General features: G+C 40.2%; 1 protein-coding gene across 1 annotated transcript in view; it reads left to right on the top strand.

Annotated features, from left to right (window-relative positions):
• Positions 1 to 8,133: 8,133 nt before the first annotated feature.
• The window catches only part of LOC124517964 (acyl-coenzyme A synthetase ACSM1, mitochondrial-like), a 46,046-nt gene continuing 34,521 nt past the window's right edge, over positions 8,134 to 19,658 (top strand). The window contains exon 1 of the mRNA XM_047087735.1: positions 8,134 to 8,325. Within this exon, the coding sequence (XP_046943691.1) occupies positions 8,134 to 8,325 (192 nt within the window). The remainder of the gene's footprint in view (positions 8,326 to 19,658) is intronic.

Genomic DNA, 19,658 nt, shown 5'->3' with positions numbered 1-19,658 from the left:
AAATGGGTGATGGGCATTAAGGAGGGAACTTATTGAGATGAGCACTGGGTGTTATATGTAAGTGATGAATCACTGGGTTCTACTCCTAAAGCCAAGAATACACTGTATGTCAACTAAACTGAGAATAAAAAAAATAAATAAATAACAAAAAATAAAAGACATAGAAAGATTTTTAAAATTAATTAATTAATTAAAAAAAAGAGAAAGTCTCAGTTTGCTACTTCTCTGTCCTCTACTCTATGGTGGTAGAATAGATTTATTATTCACCGAATATTCACTCTCTGCTCACTCCCTACTCCCACACAACGTATTCAGGAAGGAATATGGTTCTCTGCTTGATGAGGTTGAGCTTGGTCCTGTGGCTTGCTTTGGTCAATGGAACATTAACAGAAATGATGCAAACAGAAGTTTTAAATGCGCTTACAGGGTTTGGCTTGATTTTGGGGTGCTTCTGCTATCCACTATAAAAAGAGCCACTGGTCTGAGACTAGAGAGAAAGCAGTAAATGTGTGTTAAATAAATGTGTGCCACTGTTTATTATGTAATATTATCGTAGCAATAAATAACTGATCAAACCTTAATTTCTCCCTTTTCTAACAAAAGAGAACAAGACTGGTCTCAAATATTTGGCAGGGAACTGTACTGGAATTGGGGCTTAATAACAGCAACAATTTTTGCTTTCATTGTATTCATTTTTAGTTTCCTGCCTGTGACAAGTAAAATAATTGCTTAATTATAGTAGTGGTACAGAGTTTTGTTTGGATTACTCTGGGCTTTTTCTTGTTCACTTAATTTTTAAAGGGAATTGATGTAAAGAAAAATACTGAATAAATAAGAATAGAGGTAATAGTGCATGGTTGTAGTAAACAAGAAGGAAGGAAGAAAGGAGGGAAGGAAGGAAAGAAACAAAGAAGTAAAGAAAGAGAGAAGAAAGGAAGGCAAGGTATGGCTAAGTCTGAGATACAGTAAGAATGGGGCAGGATTGCAGAGAAGAAGAAAAGGATGAGACCAAAATGAAAACCTGAGAGAAAAGGCAAGTAGTGTCACCTACCTACAAGGAAGTAGCTAGCCAAGGATTGGTGGGGAAAAGAGCCAAGTTTTCTTTTTTTTTTCTATTTAAAGAATATATATTTTTAAGTTTTTAAAATTTAAATTCCAGTTACTTAACATACATTGTAATATTAGTTGCAGGTGTACAATTTAGCGATTCATTATTTAAATATAACATCAGGTTCTCCTCACAAGGGCCCTCCTTAATCCCCATTTATCTATTTCACCCTTCACCCACTCTCACCAAGAAATGGACTTAACTATAGAGAACTAACTGATGGTTACCAGAAAGGAGCCAACCTTTAGAGTTGAAGGCACCATGAGTACAATAGAGATCCGCGGAGATGAGGCCTGTGGAGGCACCTGGTGGGGTTCAGGCAAACCACTAGGAGAGGTGCAGTGTGAGGGGCAGAGTGGGTGCCAAGAGAATAAATGCTGTCTTAGCAATCAGAGGCGCAGTCAGCCTGGGCATGGCAAACCGGCTCTGAGAGTTCGGATCAGAAGTAACCTCTTACTTAATTTTAGTTACCCTTCAATTAAACCTGCAGGTGGCCAACAGAGCCAGTCAGCCACAGAAGGAGGGATAGAGGAGAAGGACTGAGCCTGAGCAGGAAGGGGGTGTTTGCTTAGAAAAACAGGGGTTTAATTTACAGAAACTAAGATCCAGCTTTTTGATGCCCTCATGATTTTTGTTTTTTCTTTTTCAGTCGTTCTTCTCTACACACGTGTGGGTAACATTCCATCTCTCGCATGCCTCCAGGGTCTGGTTACTCTGAAAAGAAGAGGATCCTGGGGTAAGAGATACAGAGACCCCTGGGGGTGTGAGCTGGATGCGGAGCCTATCTCACAATTGGTTTGGGAGGTCCAGAAATCCCAGCAAACTGTACAGAGAGGTAAGAGAATGTGGTATCTAAAAGCTGTAATGCAGAATGGGCCCGACAGAGAATGAGGCTGATAGTGTCTCTTGACATATTTTGATGTTATTATCTCTACACGGGGTTTCCGGGACTACTGAGTCAGGGGAAGAGAATATAGAGAACTTCCTAGACCAGACGTGACTAGTGTCTGCCTAGTGTTCATTGTCCAAGACCTGAAATTCAATGGCCTTATTCTGACTGTGAGAGAGGCTTCAAAATGAAAAGAGAAGTGTGCATGGAATCTTTAGAGAATTCCCCTATCTGTACCATCGACCCGTTGTTGCAGATTTGCAAACTAAGGCAAATGGGGATAGGAAAGCTGGTTAGTGTCACAGAACTGGTAACTGGTAAAGCAGTACCAAAACCCAGGCTGCCGGGCTCCAGAGTTGGTCTTCTTGACCACAACACCAGTGTTACATTTCCATACAGGAGATCCACTGAGATCCAGAGTGTGTAGTGTGGACTTTTCCTCCTGTCCCCACCATCTTCCCAAAAGTGACTGCATCTTCTGCTTGAATATCAAGGTCTTTTATGCTCTGATACTTTGGCTGTTTAATTTTTAATCTATGCCCAGTCAACTATCACTGCCTTCTCATCCACTCTTCTCTGTAGAAAAGCCTATCTTGAGCTGAGAATTCATCATGAGTGAATCAGCCAGGAGGAGGACAACTCACCTTTTAGAAACCAGGCTTGCCTGTCAGCCCTGGCAGGGATATTCTGTGTGTCTCCAGCAATCTTTGTTGTGACTTCAAGCAGAGGTATTTTTGTCCTTGGTTCATTGGAGGGTGGGAGGGTAAAAAAGGGTCTGGGAAATTTGGGTCAAGGTTCTGGAGATCCCCATCCCCCCACAACACCCCAAAAATGTCTCTAGTAGAAAACTAACAGTGCAAGCCACTTCATGCAGCAATTTGGGCTTATTCAATGCAGCATCAATATCAATCCAGCATCTACATACCTCAGCCAAGTGCTGTACAAACTTTACCAGGTGCAGTCCTTTCAAAGATCTCAAGGGACAAATCTGATTAGCAACCCACTCCTCTGTTTTTCAGATGAGAACGTCAAGGGTTAGAAGAAGCAAATGACTTGTCCATCAGCCATTTTGTAAGAGGTTGATCCAGAATTTCAGCTCAGGCCTTGGGATTCCAAAGACCCTGCATTTTGCTAGTACACCAAAGTATTTCTCTCCAAATCCCAAATTAATAAAAACAGCCACAATTGATTATGCCAAACACTGTGTTACATGCTCATCATAAATTATTCTCTAATCCTAACAAAGGCAACAAAGACAAGACGACCCTAAGAGACAGGTATCCTTATTATCATTCCCATTTTGTACATAAGGAAACAAGGGTAGATAAAGGAGGTCAGTGAAAGTCAAAGAGATGGTAGGTGGCAGACTGGAGACTTAAACTCAGACCTTTCTGCTTCTAGAGCACAGTCTTTGTGCCACTTGGCTGTCACTTAAATGTGAGCATTGGAGGTACAGGGTTGGGACAGAGAGCAGGTTAGCCACAGAGAGCTAGTGAGAGTTCTCCATTTGACTTTATTTATTTATTCACACCGCAGGTCATCATCCCATAAGAACTGGGATGACTTCAAATACTTTCTTTACCCAACTGATTATCTCCCATGGAGGACTGTGATTGTTTTCTGCCCTTTTCTATCTGAGCATCTCCTCCTATTTCTAAATCATCCAATTCTTGCCAAGTTCTCCGCCCCAGAGGTGGAAAGTTCTTTTATGTGTACAGTGTTGGGGACTTTTCTGATCAGAGAGAACTGAATATGCCAAGTTCCCATTTCTACACTAGTCCAGGACCAAGCCCACCTCTTGCCCAGAGAGTACCAGGTAAGACGGGTGAACGATAGCATCTTTGTGAGGTGTGTGTTTGTGTGTGTGTGTGTGTGTGTGTGTGTGTGTGTGTGTGTGTCTATGTACGTAGGACAGGAAAGTATTTGCATAGTTTAAAATATGAAGACCAAATTTCAAGTTCTGACTGTGTCATTTATAGGTTGGCTGACTTTGGGCAAGGCTCTTAACTCTTTTCACATTTAATTTCCTTAATTGCAAAAAGAGAATGGGGGTATCGTGAGAAGGATAAAGGAGATTATACATGTGATAGGCCAAGTGCAATGGCTGGCATAGAGTGTGATCTGTTTCATGTTAGGCAGATCTGAATGTGATGGGCTGTGAAGGAGGGTACATAGAGAAGTAAGAATGACCCAGAAAGTGAACAAGTGAAAGAAAATTTCACTATGCAGAAGTTAGTTCATATTATATAAAGTGAATGTCTTTCATTTAAAAAATATTTTTAATATCTAATGGGGAGTTGGCTTCAGAATTTGCTGGGAATTAGCACTTCAATATTTATTTAGCCCTTATTGTATATTAGGCACAATGCTGGCAAGATAATGTATACATATTATATCACTAATCCTTGTAATAGGTAACCCCAAGGTAGATATTACTAGTGTGCCCTTAATTCCAGAGACATAAAAACAGTGGCCAAGTTTACTGAGCTGGTAGCCAGTGGAACTAAACTTGGCTCTGTAACTCCAGGATTTCCTTTGCCATGCTAAGTGTGTTGCCTCATAAAATAAATAGCTTTTTCAGTCCAAAATCTTGTGAAATCAAAGCTCAGTTCCAGGAACTCTTCAAGCACTGTGTACCTAGGCAAATAATGGTGGGCTTAGCCACCTTTCAAAGCCACAATTCCATAGTGACTTCAAAATATACTTTAAAGCACTTCTTTTTTTTATGGATAGATTTGACCTTTATTCAATTTTTATTTTTTTAAATACGAAATTTGTTGTCAAATTGGTTTCCATACAACATCCAGTGCTCATCCTAACAGGTGCCCTCCTCAATGCCCATCACCAACCCTCCTCCCCCTCCCACCCCCCATCAACCCTCAGTTTGTTCTCAGTTTTTAAGAGTCTCTTATGGTTTGGCTCCCTCCCTCTCTAACTTTTTTTTCCTTCCCCTCCCCCATGGTCTTTTGTTAAGTTTCTCAGGATCCACATAAGAGTGAAAACATATGGTATCTGTCTTTCTCTATATGACTTATTTCACTTAGCATAACACTCTCCAGTTCCATCCACGTTGCTACAAAAGGCCATATTTCATTCTGTATCATTGCCACGTAGTATTCCATTGTGTATATAAACCACAATTTCTTTATCCATTCATCAGTTGATGGACATTTAGGCTCTTTCCATAATTTGGCTATTGTTGAGAGTGCTGCTATAAACATTGGGATACAAGTGCCCCTATGTGTCAGCACTCCTGTATCCCTTGGGTAAATTCCTAGCAGGCTATTGCTGGGTCATAGGGTAGATCTATTTTAATTTTTGCAGGAACCTCCACACTGTTTTCCAGAGTGGCTGCACCAGTTTGCATTCCCACCAACAGTGCAAGAGGGTTCCCGTTTCTCCACATCCTCTCCAGCATCTATAGTCTCCTGATTTGTTCATTTACTTTAAAGCACTTCAAAAGATTGTTCATTAATTTATTCCTGTTCCTTCTCTTTAGACTCTAATTCCAAAGATTAAGCACGTGAGAGTTTCCCCAGAGAAAGTGACAACTAATAATAGCTCCTGATTCCGGAGCACTCATCTGCACTGAGTCCATGCCTAAATGCTTTAGGTGGGATGTCAGCCATTCACCACCACAAGTGTAGGAAACAGGTGCTGCCAGTATTTCCATATTTTAGACAGAGGTTAAGAAAATTGCCCATTTACCTAGGCGGTGAGTGAAGTGGCTGGAATTTGAAGCTATGATGTTTGACTCCTAAGGGCACACTCTTGGCTACCACAGTCCTCACTGGGCACTGTGTTTGGTCTTCTCGTGGAGATTAAATTAGAGTTGCAAACACATTTATAAGATGATGCCAACGTAATTTCTTTTTATTTGATTAAGAGAGGTGTGTTCATTTGCTGGGACTGCCATAACAAAGTACCATAGACTGTGGGGGCTCCAGACACAAATGTCTTTTCTCGTAGTTCTGGAGGTGAGAAGCCTGAGATCAAGCTGTCTGAGGGTTGGTTTTTCTGAGGCCTCACTCCTTGGGTTTTGGATACCTATTTTCATGTTTGCATGTCATTTTCCTTGCTGTGTGTGTCTGTGTCCTAATCTCCTCTTCTTTTAATGCCACCAGTCATACTGGATTTGAGTCCATCTACTGGCCTCATTTTAGCTTAATCAGCTCTGAAAAGATTCTGTCTCCAAATACAGTCACATTCTGAGGTACTGGGAGCTCAGGACTTCAACATATGAATTTTAAGGAGATGCAATTTAACCCCTAATAAAGGATGAATTAATTTCCTCCTTATTTCTCTTGCTTTTGTTGTTGTCTTTAGCCACTAACTCAGGGGTCATTTGCACTGACCCTGAGCATTTTAAGGAAGATTCCTGAGGCCATTTATATAACCATGCATAAAAATCACAGATGAGTCTTGTATTCCTGCTCTGAATCAGTTCACATTTGTGGAGGCAGGTATGTGTTGGACAAAAGAACATGAAAGGCATGTTTCTAGAACCAGCTCTGCTACCGCACTTGCCTTGCAACCTTGGGGAAATCCCTGTCCCTTTGGAGATGTTGGCCCAAATGAATGATTTTAAGCTCAAATATGCACAGAGGCTTGACAGGTACAGTAAGTGGAGAAGCGAGCTGGTGCGGGAAAAAAAAGTCATGGTGAAAACCATGTCAAATTGGAGAACATTCCATGTAAATTAAGCATACAATTCTCAGCTTCAGTCAGTTAGTGCCAGTTTGAAATAAAGGCCCAGTATTGCCAGACCTCCTACATTTTCAAGAGAAACCTTCTGGGCTTTTAAATGAAACCTCCCAAGGTTTAAATGTTGACCATTTAAAATTTCCCTCCAGGGACGCTTAGTCAGTTAAGCATCTAGATCTTGGTTTCAGCTCAGGTCATGCTCTCACAGCTCATGAGTCCAAGCCCCATGTTGGATTCTGTGCTGGCAGTGTAGAGCCTGCTTGGAATTCTCTCTCTCTCTCCCTCTCTCTCTGCCCCTTCGCCACTCAAACTCATTCATTCTCTCCTCTTTCTCTCTCCCCCCCCCCAAATTAATAAATAAGTAAACTTTAAAAAAACTTCTAAATTTCCCTACAAAGACCAAGAGCCAGCAGGAGTATGTCTAAGGGCCAGGTCTGGCTCAGCTGATATCTTAGGGTCTTTCTAGCCCAAAAGTGCTCTGATAAAACAAAAGATGGTACTGTTGATTGACAGGAGGTAAAAAGAAAGGGGCATACTTTATTTAGTTCATGTGGCCCAAGGATCCATGCTGACAAGCAAACTCTAAGTGATGAACTTTTCAAGTATCCTATTTTATGCAGACATTCACTCTATCGCATATATAGCAGTGCCTCCCCAACTAGGAATTCAAAGTGGGGCTCTGGGGGCAGCCTCAAAATTGGGGTTAGATTATTATTGGTCTAAAGCACCTGAAAGTAAATTGAGCCAGGTTTTATCCATCTATTCTGTGGTCTGTCATCATGATTGCTGAATCCAAGGGGGAGGAGACTTTATTGTTTGCAGACATAAAGTGCTTGGATGGCAAAACTGCTTGCGAAATGGTTTCCTTCAGCCAGCATTCTCATGGAAAGATAGTTCTAGCTTAAGGCAGTTTTTCACAGTCATCAATAATAATAAATGAAGTTTCTGCTTCCATGTGAAGGGTCTTTGTTGGGATCTGGAGTGGCAAAAAGTTTCATTTCATGGGTCAACTCTGATGGGTTGGTGATAGCTGCCTGGAATGATGTCCTGGGAAAGTTCCCTGCCCCCCCGTCTGGCCAGATATCAGTCCACTAGCACAGGTGTTGTGATATTAGCCTCATCATTCCTGAGTATGGTGCTGTATATTTGTCAATATTCTTATAGTCTCAAGTGACAGAAATGCAATCTCAGGCAGGAAAAATTGTTGGCTCACAGAATCCGGGAGAAAATATTAACAAGAGAGGGGTAGCGATGCAGATGGGTCTTGTGTCGTCCACATTCTGGTGATCTGAAACAAAGCTATTCTCTCACAAAGCTATTGCCTTCATTTTGTGGAGGAAATTACTATTCCATGGTCAATCTAGTACTATCTCTTCCCAAGGCAGGTGTTGACCTGAGAATTCTGTGTCGGCTTCCTGAGGCCTCTTCTACCATGCAGAGGCTGATGAGGCTCCAAGTCCTCTGGGGCATCCGCAAATCCTACCATGGCTTTCACCCTGCCCCTTGGTACCTTTGCTGCCGGTCTTTATCAGGAGCTGGAACCCTGAGATGGAAGGACTACGATAGACCTAAGGAATTTAACTTTGCAAGTGATGTCCTGGACTATTGGACTCAAATGGAGCAGGTAAGGAGGCACTCATGATGGGAGGTGAGAACAAGAATGGCCTCATTGACCTTATCATGATCCTAGTAGACTGAGGGGCACAGAACCAGAAATGGCTTCTGCCTCAGCTTAGAAGTGTTGTGGGAAAAGCTTACATTTGGGGGTTCAATTCTCAGCCTAGTCACGTTCTCAATCCTCTGAGCCTCAGTGGTTTTATCTATGAAATGGTGATAATCTCATTTTGGAAACAAGATAGCAGGTGAAAATATCTGGTACACAGTCACATAATTGTGACCAAAGTTTCTAAGGTCGGTAAGTTGACCTTAGTCTGAATTCTTACCTTCAACTAATGAGACTATGAGCCTAATAGGAATTTGTCTCATTACACTTGGTCTTCACTTCAGGCTACACTCAGAGGGAAGGGACAGATCACCTGACTGTACACATGAGCATCTGACACATGTAGCTAGGTCATGTCATCTGTCATTCTTTGAGGATGGCATATGTAACTGGATTCCTCCCTATCAACTACCTACTTGAGTGTGTCTTTAGGGTATGTATAGGGAAAATAGTCCATATGGCCTCTAGAGATTACACATGTCCACAGAAAAACCCAACTGTTCAGTTTATCTCTCTCCAAGAGACAGACCAAGAGAGGTGAAGTAGGGACATTAGGAGTTGAGATAGACAGTTCATGGGGCTCCAGCTACTAAGTCCCAGCTGGTGATGTCCACAGTGAGAAAACTCACCCAACACTGTCTTTGGACAGAATTTACCTGAGATGGAGTCAGAGAGTTAATATAATTTTTAAATTTCCCATGCACCTGCATTATATGTTAGTATTCAACTAACATGTGGGCTTCTTCCCCACCTCCTTCTTTTTCCTTTTTCTGAACTTCCATAATAATGCCAAGGGAGGGCATAGGCACTTTTTAAAGTGCACTTGGCATTTAATACTATGAGTAGGTGAGCATTTTCATCACCCCCATTTTCTAGATGAGGGAACTGAGGTGTCAAGGGTTTAAATAACACACAGAAACCAGCACATGCCTAATAAGGGAAAGAACAGGATTTGGGTCCAGGCTATCTAATTCTGTAATACATTATTTAACCTGGTATCACAATTTGATGATGCCAAACATCTCTTCCCTCAGATTCTAAGCTGACTTTCATCACTGCCCTGACCAGTAATCTAGTTAAGAACTTTTGACCCATGAGATGGGCTGGAGAGGGAGGAGGTGGAGAGAGCAAGAAGTGATGCCTTCACTTTCCCCTTGATTTATAGTCCTTATAGGTAGTTAACACATCAACCCATGGAGAGAACCACCAAGTAAATATGACCTCAGGATGCCTCATCTTTGTTGCGTTTTATATCATCCTTGTTGAACCTTGCCCATTTATCCATGTCTCCAAGTTCTCCCCACCCCCAGCGTCCTCATCCCAATAATATTTATTCTGCCAACACTTCTCATCTGTCTGTTGCCACTTTGCTAATTGCCTTGATCTTGGTCATTGTGTCTCTAGTGATGCATGGGGCCTCTCCCCTAGCTTTCCCTCAACTGAGCCACCCAGTGCCCTGGCAAAGAATTGGTTATAAAACAAAAGAAAGTACCTGGTAAGCCAGACAACCTATGTCCAGAGGTGGGATACAGGCCACCAACTTATAACCCCTGACTCATGTTAGAAATTAAACGTTTTGGGGGCGCCTGGGTGGCGCAGTCGGTTAAGCGTCCGACTTCAGCCAGGTCATGATCTCGCGGTCCGTGAGTTCGAGCCCCGCGTCGGGCTCTGGGCTGATGGCTCAGAGCCTGGAGCCTGTTTCCGATTCTGTGTCTCCCTCTCTCTCTGCCCCTCCCCCATTCATGCTCTGTCTCTCTCTGTCCCAAAAATAAATAAACGTTGAAAAAAAAATTAAAAAAAAAAAAGAAATTAAACGTTTTGTTACTCTAGACTCCTAACATATTACACACAACTTGATTTGATTCCTAGAGAAGCCTCCCAAATCTGTTCATGAGAGGTTTCATTCTGTCCAAATTCATTCATTCTCTCCCTTTGATACTACATCCATCCATCCATCCATCCATCCATCCATTCTGCTAAAACTTAGTGAGCCCCTAACATGTGCCAATTACTATTCTAGGTAATGGAGATAGGAAAGTAGATAAAATGTGCAGCTCTTCATTTTTCCTCTATAGACAGTGTGATTCCCCACTTCATGTCCTAGGAGAGGTGAATACAGTGTCAGCAACCTTACGTTTTGTTTGTTTTGGTGAAACTCATGACAAACAATTTCTTCCTACCAACCCCTGATGCAATTTTATATTAAACATTGCTTAATACATATAGTCAAATATATATTAATTGTAAACTCTGGATCTGGTGTTCTTTCTTATCCATCAAGAAAGCGGGACACAGGATTAAAAATGCGAGAGTGGCTAATGTCCGGGGGAGGACAAGAGTCCCGAGTAAGGATCCTCGTTCTGTTTTTATTAGGATCAGAAGGCTTACAAACATGGTGATGGGTGTGCACAAAAAGACAATGAAATCATGAACATTAATTCATGGATGTGAGGGAAATGGGATTTTGAAGATATGCGGTGTTAGGGGTTTGGGTTAACACAAAACAGAATCCTGGTGCTGGGCTGAAGGTTGTTTATAGCAGACCTGAGGCACCACCTCTGTTTACCTAAACTGGTCTAGGGGACAAGAAAGACAGAGCATTCTACCTCAGGGTCAACAAGGCACCTTTCTTTTGCTAATTAGCTCCACTTGGGGCAACTTTGCAGTGGTCTGTAGCCTTATTTACCTATTTATCTAATTTGGTCCTTCCTTCCTGTGGAAGCAGCTTTCTGCTATAGTACTAAGTTGGGGGACATTTCCACCCTGAATACCTAATCTTGTTTACCTCATCTGGGATGTTTTCATCCTGAGATTCCCTATTCCTATACCTTTGTTCTATACTGGGACTTTTGCCCCACTTTACCTAATCTTATTTATCTACTCAAGTTTACCTAAACTTGGGTGTGTACATGCTATAGCTTTCTAATTCTTCATGCCATCAGTGCAGACTCAGAGAATTCCTAAGCTGATTCCTCACAGTTAATCACAAAGCATAAAAAACAACAACAGCTGAATGCCCTTGCCCCACATTGCCTGGCTCTTTGTCCCATAATATTTGCCCAAATAAATTATGTGCTGCCAAACATTCCAAGTTCCTTAACATTTAACAGTCAGATCTGCTGAGATTTCTCTGAGTCAGCGAGTCTGTGTTTAGTGGCTCCTGAATTTAATTCTGTACTTTTACTTAAGAAATTAATAACAATCCGAGGACTGGTACAGTTTAAAAGGGTCTTTGTGTTCTTTTTAAACTATTAGACTTTTGTCCCAGCATCCCATAAAGGAATCCTTCATGATATTCACAAAAAGTGTTTATCTTTTATAATTCTAATACACATATAGTGTCTTTGGCACTGGAATGTCAGTTCCATGAGCTAGGGGAATTTTTACTGTTATGTTAACTGTTGTATCCCCAGCATGTAGAACATGCTGGTACATTCAACTAGTTGTTGAATGAATTTGAATGCATGCACCCTGAGCAGCAGCACAACCAGCACAAGGTCAGCAATGTTGGTGGCCATAACTTGGTTGTATTTTAGCAATGAACCATTAACTTTCTCGTGGATGTGTTGTAAATATGTACATGGGAAGAAGGGAGGCTTTGGCACAGGGTGGCTTCATGTGGAGAAATCCAGAGTACAGAAACCAGAATCAGTCTTTGGCGCTTCTTTTGTAAAGTCATTTCTCATAATACTAAACAAGACTTCCTCTACAGCAGCAGTCGGAAGAGTTGAATGGTTGCTCTCTGTTGAGAGACTCATGGCTCTCCAGTTTACCCCAGAGGAACATGGCAGGCTTCTCTCATTTATTTTACTTGCGTGTCCCCTGTAACCTCTGAGTTTACAACCGCTGGTATAAAAACAAGATTATCCCAACTTATCTAAAAGCATCCGTTTTTCAAGTCAAATTCTTAACACACTAGAATGCATACCAAAACTTTTAGGCATAAAATATGGGGTTTTCATTGTAGGGAAGCTCTTAGTAATGGATTTAATTTCTTTAATAGATACAAGGTTATTAAGGTTTTGATTCTAGGGGCACGTGGGTGACTCAGTCAGTTAAGTGTCCGACTTAAGCTCAGGTCATGGTCTTGCAGTTCATGAGTTTGGACCCCACATCATGCTCTCTGCTGTCAGCACAGAACCTGCTTTAGATCCTCTGTCCTTCTCTCTCTCTCTCTGCCCCACTCCCACTCACATACTCTCTCTCAGAAAATAAACTTTAAAAATAACATTTTGATCAAAGAGGTTTTTGCCTGCTTTCTGCTCGAGGATTTTGATGGCTTCCTGTCTTACATTTAGATCTTTCATTCATTTTGAGTTTATTTTTTGTGTATGGTGTAAGAAAGTGGTCCAGGTTCATTCTTCTGCATGTCTCTGTCCAGTTTTCCCAGCACCACTTGCTGTAGAGACTGTCTTTATTCCATTGGATACTCTTTCCTGCTTTGGCAAAGATTAGTTGGCCATACGTTTGTGGGTCCTTTTCTGGGTTCTCTATTCTGTTCCATTGATCTGAGTGTCTGTTTTTGTGCCAGTACCATACTGTCTTGATGGTTACAGCTTTTAGTATAGCTTGAAGTCTGGGATTGTGATGCCTCTTGCTTTGGTTTTCTTTTTCAAGATTACTTTGGCTATTTGGGGTCTTTTCTGGTTCCATACAAATTTGAGGATTATTTGTTCTAGCTCTGTGAAGAATACTGGTGTTATTTTGATAGGGATTGCATTGAATATGTAGATTGCTTTGGGTAGTATTGACATCTTAATAATATTTGTTCTTCCTATCCAGGAGCATGGAATCTTTTTTCATTTTTTTGTGTCTTCTTCACTTTCTTTCATAAGCTTTCTATAGTTTTCAGCATATAGACTTTTTACCTCTTTGGTTAGATTTATTCTGGGGTGCCTGGGTGGCTCTGTCCGTTAAGCTCCAACTTCAGCTCAGGTCATGATCTCATAGTTGGTGAGTTCGAGCCCCACATTGGGCTCTGTGCTGACAGCTTGGAGCCTGGAGCCTGCTTTGGATTCTGTGTCTCCTTCTCTCTCTGCCCCTCCCCAACTTGTGCTCTCTCTATGTCTCTCACAAATTAAATAAGTGTAAAAAAATTTTTTTAAAAAGATTTATTCCTAGGTATTATATGGTTTTTTGATCCTGGCCACAGCAACTTCTTACTCAGCACATCTCCAGAGGCAAGGGAGACAAAAGCAAAAATGAACTACTGGGACTTCATCAAAATATAAAGCTTCTGGGGTGCCTGGGTGGCTCAGTTGGTTAAGCGTCCAACTTCAGCTCAAGTCATGATCTCACAGTCCATGAGTTCGAGCCCCGTGTCGGGCTGTGTGCTGGCAGCTCAGAGCCTAGAGCCTGCTTCAGATTCTGTCTCTCCCTCTCTCTCTGCCCCTCCCCTGATCATGCTCTGTCTCTCTCTGTCTCAAAAATAAATAAAAACATTTAAAATAAATAAATAAATAAAAATAAAAACCTTCTGCACAGCAAAGGAACAATCAGCAATACTCAAAGGCAACCAACAGAATGGGAGAAGATATTTGCAAATGACATATCAGATAAAGGGTTAGTATCCAAAATCTATAAAGAACTTATCAAACTCAACACCCAAAAAACAAATAATCCAGTGAAGAAATGGGCAGAAGACATGAACAGACACTTTTCCAAAGAAGACATCCAGATGGCCAGCAGACACATGAAAAAATGCTCAACATCACTCATCATCAGGGTAATACAAATCAAAACCACAATGAAATACCACCTTACACCTGTTAGAATGGCTAACATTAACAATTCAGGCAACAACAGATGTTGGTGAGGTTGTGGAGAAAGAGGATCTCTTTTGCATTGTTGGTGGGAATGCAAACTGGTGCACCCACTCTGGAGAACAGTATGGAGGTTCCTCAAAAAACTGAAAATAGAACTACCCTATGACCCAGCTGTTGCACTACTAGGCATTTATCCTCAGGATACAGGTGTGCTGTTTTGAAGGGACACATGCAACCCCATGTTTATAGCAGCACTATCAACAATAACCAAAGTATGGAAAGAGCCCAAATGTCCATCGATGAATGAATGGATAAAGAAAATGTGGTATATATATACAATGGAGTATTCCTCGGCAATCAAAAAGAATGAAATCTTGCCATTTGCAACTATGTGGATGGAACTGGAGGGTATTATGCTAAGTGAAATTAGTCAGAGAAAGACAAAAATCATATGGTTTCACTCATATGAAGACTTTAAGAGACAAAACAGATGAACATAAGGGAAGGGAAACAAAAGTAATATAAAAACAGGGAAGGGGACAAAACAGAAGAGACTCATAAATATGGAGAACAAACAGAGGGTTACTGGAGGGGTTGTGGGAGGGGGGCTGGGCTAAATGGGTAAGGGGCACTAAGGAATCTACTCCTGAAATCATTGTTGTACTATATGCTAATTTGGATGTAAATTAAAAAAAATAGAACATAAAATTAAAAAAAAAGATTTTGATTCTATCAGTTTTAGCAAGTTGCTTTTTTAGTAATTTGTTAATTTCATCCAAATTGTCATATTTATTGGCATAAAATTATTCATAATTTTCTCTTGTTGCTATTTTAATGTCTGTAAGAATTGCATTTGTGTGCACTTTTTCATTCCTAATATCGTTACTATGTTATTTTTCTTTTTTTCCCTGGGTAAGTCTTTCTAAGAGTTTATCAATCTGATACATCTTCTCAAAACCAGCTTTGGCTTTACTGATATTCTCAATTGCATATTTATTTTTCATTCCACAGATGCATGCTCTTATCTTTATTATTACCTTCTTCCTACTTTCCTTTGATTTGATTTGCTTTTCCTTTTTCAGCTTCTTGATGGAAGCTTATGTTCTTACTTTTTGGCCTGCCTTCTTTTCTAATGTATGTATTTAAAAGTATATATTCTCCAGTAAGCATTCCTTTTAGGAATGCACCACACAAATTTTGACATGTTGTATTTTATTATCATTCAGTTGAAAATAGTTTCTATTTGCCTTTTTGATCTTTCTCTGACCTCTAGATTATATAGAAGTGTACTAGTTAGTTTCCAGATAGTTGGGGATGGTTTTCTCATTATCTTATTGTTAATGATTCCTAGCTTAATTCCACTGTGGTTAGAAAACATACTCTGTTTTAAACTTTTGAGATTTCTCGAGATTGATAAATGTTCCAAATGCAATGGAAAAGAATTAGAATTATATCATCATTGGGTAAAGTGTTCTATCTATGTCAGTTAGGATATAAATTCTATTAGTCTATCATATTCTATCATTAATTTACAGAACTCTTTGAATTTCAACTTAAAATTCATTGGAAATAAGATTGAGGCAAATTTTTTCTATAGACCATAAACTCTTATATATTTATGTATGTATGTATGTGTAGATATATATAATTTATTTTGAGAGAGAAAGAAAGTGCATGATAAGGGGAGGAACAGGGAAGAGAGAGAGAGAGAGAGAGAGAGAGAGGAAGAGAGAATCCTAAGCAGGCTCCAAGCTGTCAATGTAGAGCCCAACATGGGGTTTGATCTCACAAACTTTTCCAATTTTCCTTCTTCAAAATATATTTTAGTTAGCTATTAGCAAAGAGTAACTATGTTGATAAGTAATTGACATAGAATAAAATGCACACGTTTTTAGTGTAAAGTTTGAGTTTTAGAACATTTCCATCATCTAAGAAGTTTCCTTTTGTTTTCTCTTGGTCCCTACCCCCACTCTGAGCCCCAGGCAACCACTGATCTGCTGCCTTGCAGATTATATTTCTTTTTCCTAGAGTTTCATAGAAATGGAATAATGCAGGACGTGCCCTTTTGTATCTGATTTCTTTTTTTTAAGTTTATTTATTTATTTTGAGAAAGAGAGAGTACAAGCAGGGGAGGGGCAGAGAGAAAGAGGGAGGCAGATTCCCAAGCTCCAGGCTGTCTACACAGAGCCAGATTTGGGGCTTAAACTCAAACCATGAAATCATGACCTGAGCCGAAGTCAGTCACTTAACCAACTAAGCCACCCAGGAGCCCCATAAACATTTTATGTTTTGAAACTGTTTCTCAATTTCCTTTGGCTTCAAACTTTATCTCATAAAAATTTAAATTTAAAATCTAAGTTTAGGAGCTGTTTTTCTCTTCTTGAAAACAGTTTTATCTCGATATCACATTATCAGGTTAATCTTTAACACAAAAATCTATAACTATTTAAGCAGTATCTTCTTCAAGTTGCAAAGGTAAGGTCTAAAACACTGAGTTCCGAGCAGCAAATGTTTTCCACCTTGATACACAAGCTTTTCCATCATTTTTCAAACTCCTACAAGAATATTACATACTCTGCTCCCTTTATATAAGCAGTGCATAACTAGTGATTACACTTGCTAATATTCTTCCATCTGTTGGGCAAGAAGGTTTTCATAGCACTGCTTTTTTCATAGATCTGAATACTTACATATGCATATACATATATATTAATCTTATCTTTTCTCAAGTGAGATACACTCTTTTGTTCCGATCATATGGGACAAAGGTGGTAGGATCATGTTTGCACATATGTGGAAAAAGATTGCTGGAAGAATATACGCCAGATAATTATCAGTGCTGACCTTCAGAGAGTGAAAATGTGAAGAGATATTTGAAGACATTTTTCTATTTATAAGAAATGTTTCTGTTCATAAGATTCTGCATTGCCTGAACTTTTACTCTGGACAGTTTTTGGAAATTAATTTTTAAAAAATGAAATCTTTTGGGGTGCCTGGGTGGCTCAGTCAGTTAAGTGTCCAACTTTGGCTCAGATCATGATCTCACAGTTTGTGAGTTTGAACCCTACCTCAGGCTCCCCAATGACAGTGCAGAGCCTGTTTGGGATTCTCTCTCTCTCTCCCTCTCTCTCTGCCCCTCCCCCATTTGTGCTCTCTCTGTCTCTGTCTCTCTTTCTCTGTCTCTGTCTCTCTCTGTCTCTGTCTCTCTCTCTCAAAATAAATAAATTAGCTTAAAAAATGAAATCTTTTTAAAAAACATGCTCATTATAGAAAGTTTGGGGGAAAATAAGAAAGTATATTTAAACAAGAAAATGAAAATTGGCAAAAAATATTAAAACCATGTATGTACATGTATGTCTTGTTCCCCATTGTATCCTTTGGTCTAAGAATAGTCCCTAACAAATAATGAGAATTTAGTAAATATATATTAATTGAACAAATGAACTGAGAACAAACTGAGGGTTGATGGGGGGTGGGAGGGAGAGGAGGGTGGGTGATGGGTATTGAGGAGGGCACCTTTTTGGATGAGCACTGGGTGTTGTATGGAAACCAATTTGACAATAAATTTCATATATTGAAAAAATATATATATATATATATATATTAATTGAACAAATGAATGGTTACTACTATATACATTTGGATTAAAATGTAAATATGGTTTTGCTCTTTTTAATTAATATTGTATTGTGAAATTATTATTCCAAAACAATTTCTGCAAGTTGTTTGATGGTTTTATCATAATCTATCATGTGGAAATAGCAATTTTGTAGACAGAATATAGTTGGATTCTTTTTTCATTTTTAATACATTCTGGCAGTTTATGTCTTTAGACTGGGGAGTTTAGTGCACATCCATTTAAAGTTATTGCTGATAAGGAAGAACTTCCTATTGCTATATTGTTAATTGTTTTCTTGATGTCATAGCTTTTGGTTCCTCATTTCCTCCCTTACTGCCTTTCTTTGTCTTTAGTTAATTTTTTTGTAATATGCCTTCAGTCCCTTCTCATTTCCTTTTGTATATATACTGTAGATAATTTCTGTGCTTATTATGAGGAGTACATATAACATCCTAAAGTTATAACAATCTATTTTAAACTAGTAACAACTTTATTTGCATACAGAAATCCTAATTTTTTCCAGCTCCCTCTTACCTCCCCATGTTGTTTTATTGATATCACAAATCAGATATTTATATATTGTGTACTCATTAACATAGACTTATAATTATTTTTTATGCTTTTGTCTTTTAAATACTGTGAAAGAATAAAAAATGGATTTCAAATCAAAATTATAATAATACTTGTTTTTATATTTGTCCATGTATTTTATCAAAGAACTTTATGTTTTTGTATTCAGGCTACTCTGTAACATCCTTTTATTTCAAATTGGACTCCTTTTAGGCTTTTTTTTTTAATTAAAAAATGTTTTAATGTTTTATTTTTGAGAGAGAGAGAGACAGAGTACGAGCAGGGGAGGGGAAAAGTGAGAGGGAGACACAGAATCTGAAGTAGGCTCCAGGCTCTGAGCTGTCAGCACAGAGCCTGACTCAGGGCTCAAACTCATGGACCGTGACATCGTGACCTGAGCCAAAATTGTTTGCTTAACCAATTGAGCCACCCAGGTGTCCCCTTTTAGTATTTCTTATAGACAAAGTTTAACCATAATTTTGTTTATCTGAGAATGACCTAATTTCTCCCTCATTTTTGAAGGACAGTTTTGCCAAATAGAGAATTTCTTCTTTTTTTAAATTAATTAATTATTTTTAAATTTACATTCAAGTTAGTTAGCAAATAGCACATCGATTTCAGGAGTAGATTCCTTAATGCCCCTTACACATTTAGCTCTTTCCCCCTCCCACAGCCCCTCCAGCAATTTTTTGTTTGTCTCTATATTTAAGAATCTCTTAAGGTTGACAGGAAGATGGCGGCATAGGAGGACGCTGGGCTCACCGCGCGTCCTGCTGATCACTTAGATTCCACCTACACCTGCCTAAATAACCCAGAAAACAGCCAGAGGATTAGCAGAACAGAGTCACCGGACCCAAGTGCAGACGAGAGGCCCACGGAAGAGGGTAGGAAGGGCGGCGAGGCGGTGCGCGCTCCACGGACTGGCGGGAGGGAGCCGGGGCGGAGGGGCGGCTCGCCAGCCAAGCAGAGCCCCCGAGTCCGGCTTGCAAAAGCGGAGGGGCCTGACGGGCTGTGTTCCGACAGCAAGCGCGACTTAGCGTCTGGGAGGTCATAAGTTAACAGCTCTGCTCGGAAAGCGGGAAGGCTGGAGGACAAAGGGAGGGAGAGCTGCAGAGCCCCCGGACGACAGAGCTCAGTTTGGCGGGGAACAAAGGCGCTCGCCAGCGCCATCTCCCCCGCCCATCCCCCAGCCAAAATCCCAAAGGGAACCGGTTCCGGCCAGGGAAATTGCTCGCTCCAAGCAAACACCCAACTCTGTGCTTCTGCGGAGCCAAACCTCC

Source organism: Lynx rufus, unplaced genomic scaffold (assembly GCF_022079265.1).
Source record: "Lynx rufus isolate CCGP_SWC_20201006 ecotype Redwood Valley unplaced genomic scaffold, mLynRuf1.p SCAF_23, whole genome shotgun sequence".
In the NCBI taxonomy this organism is placed as follows: Eukaryota; Metazoa; Chordata; class Mammalia; order Carnivora; family Felidae; genus Lynx; species Lynx rufus.
The sequence above is the reverse complement of the archived record's forward strand: the minus strand, read 5'-3'. Positions and strand labels throughout refer to the sequence as shown.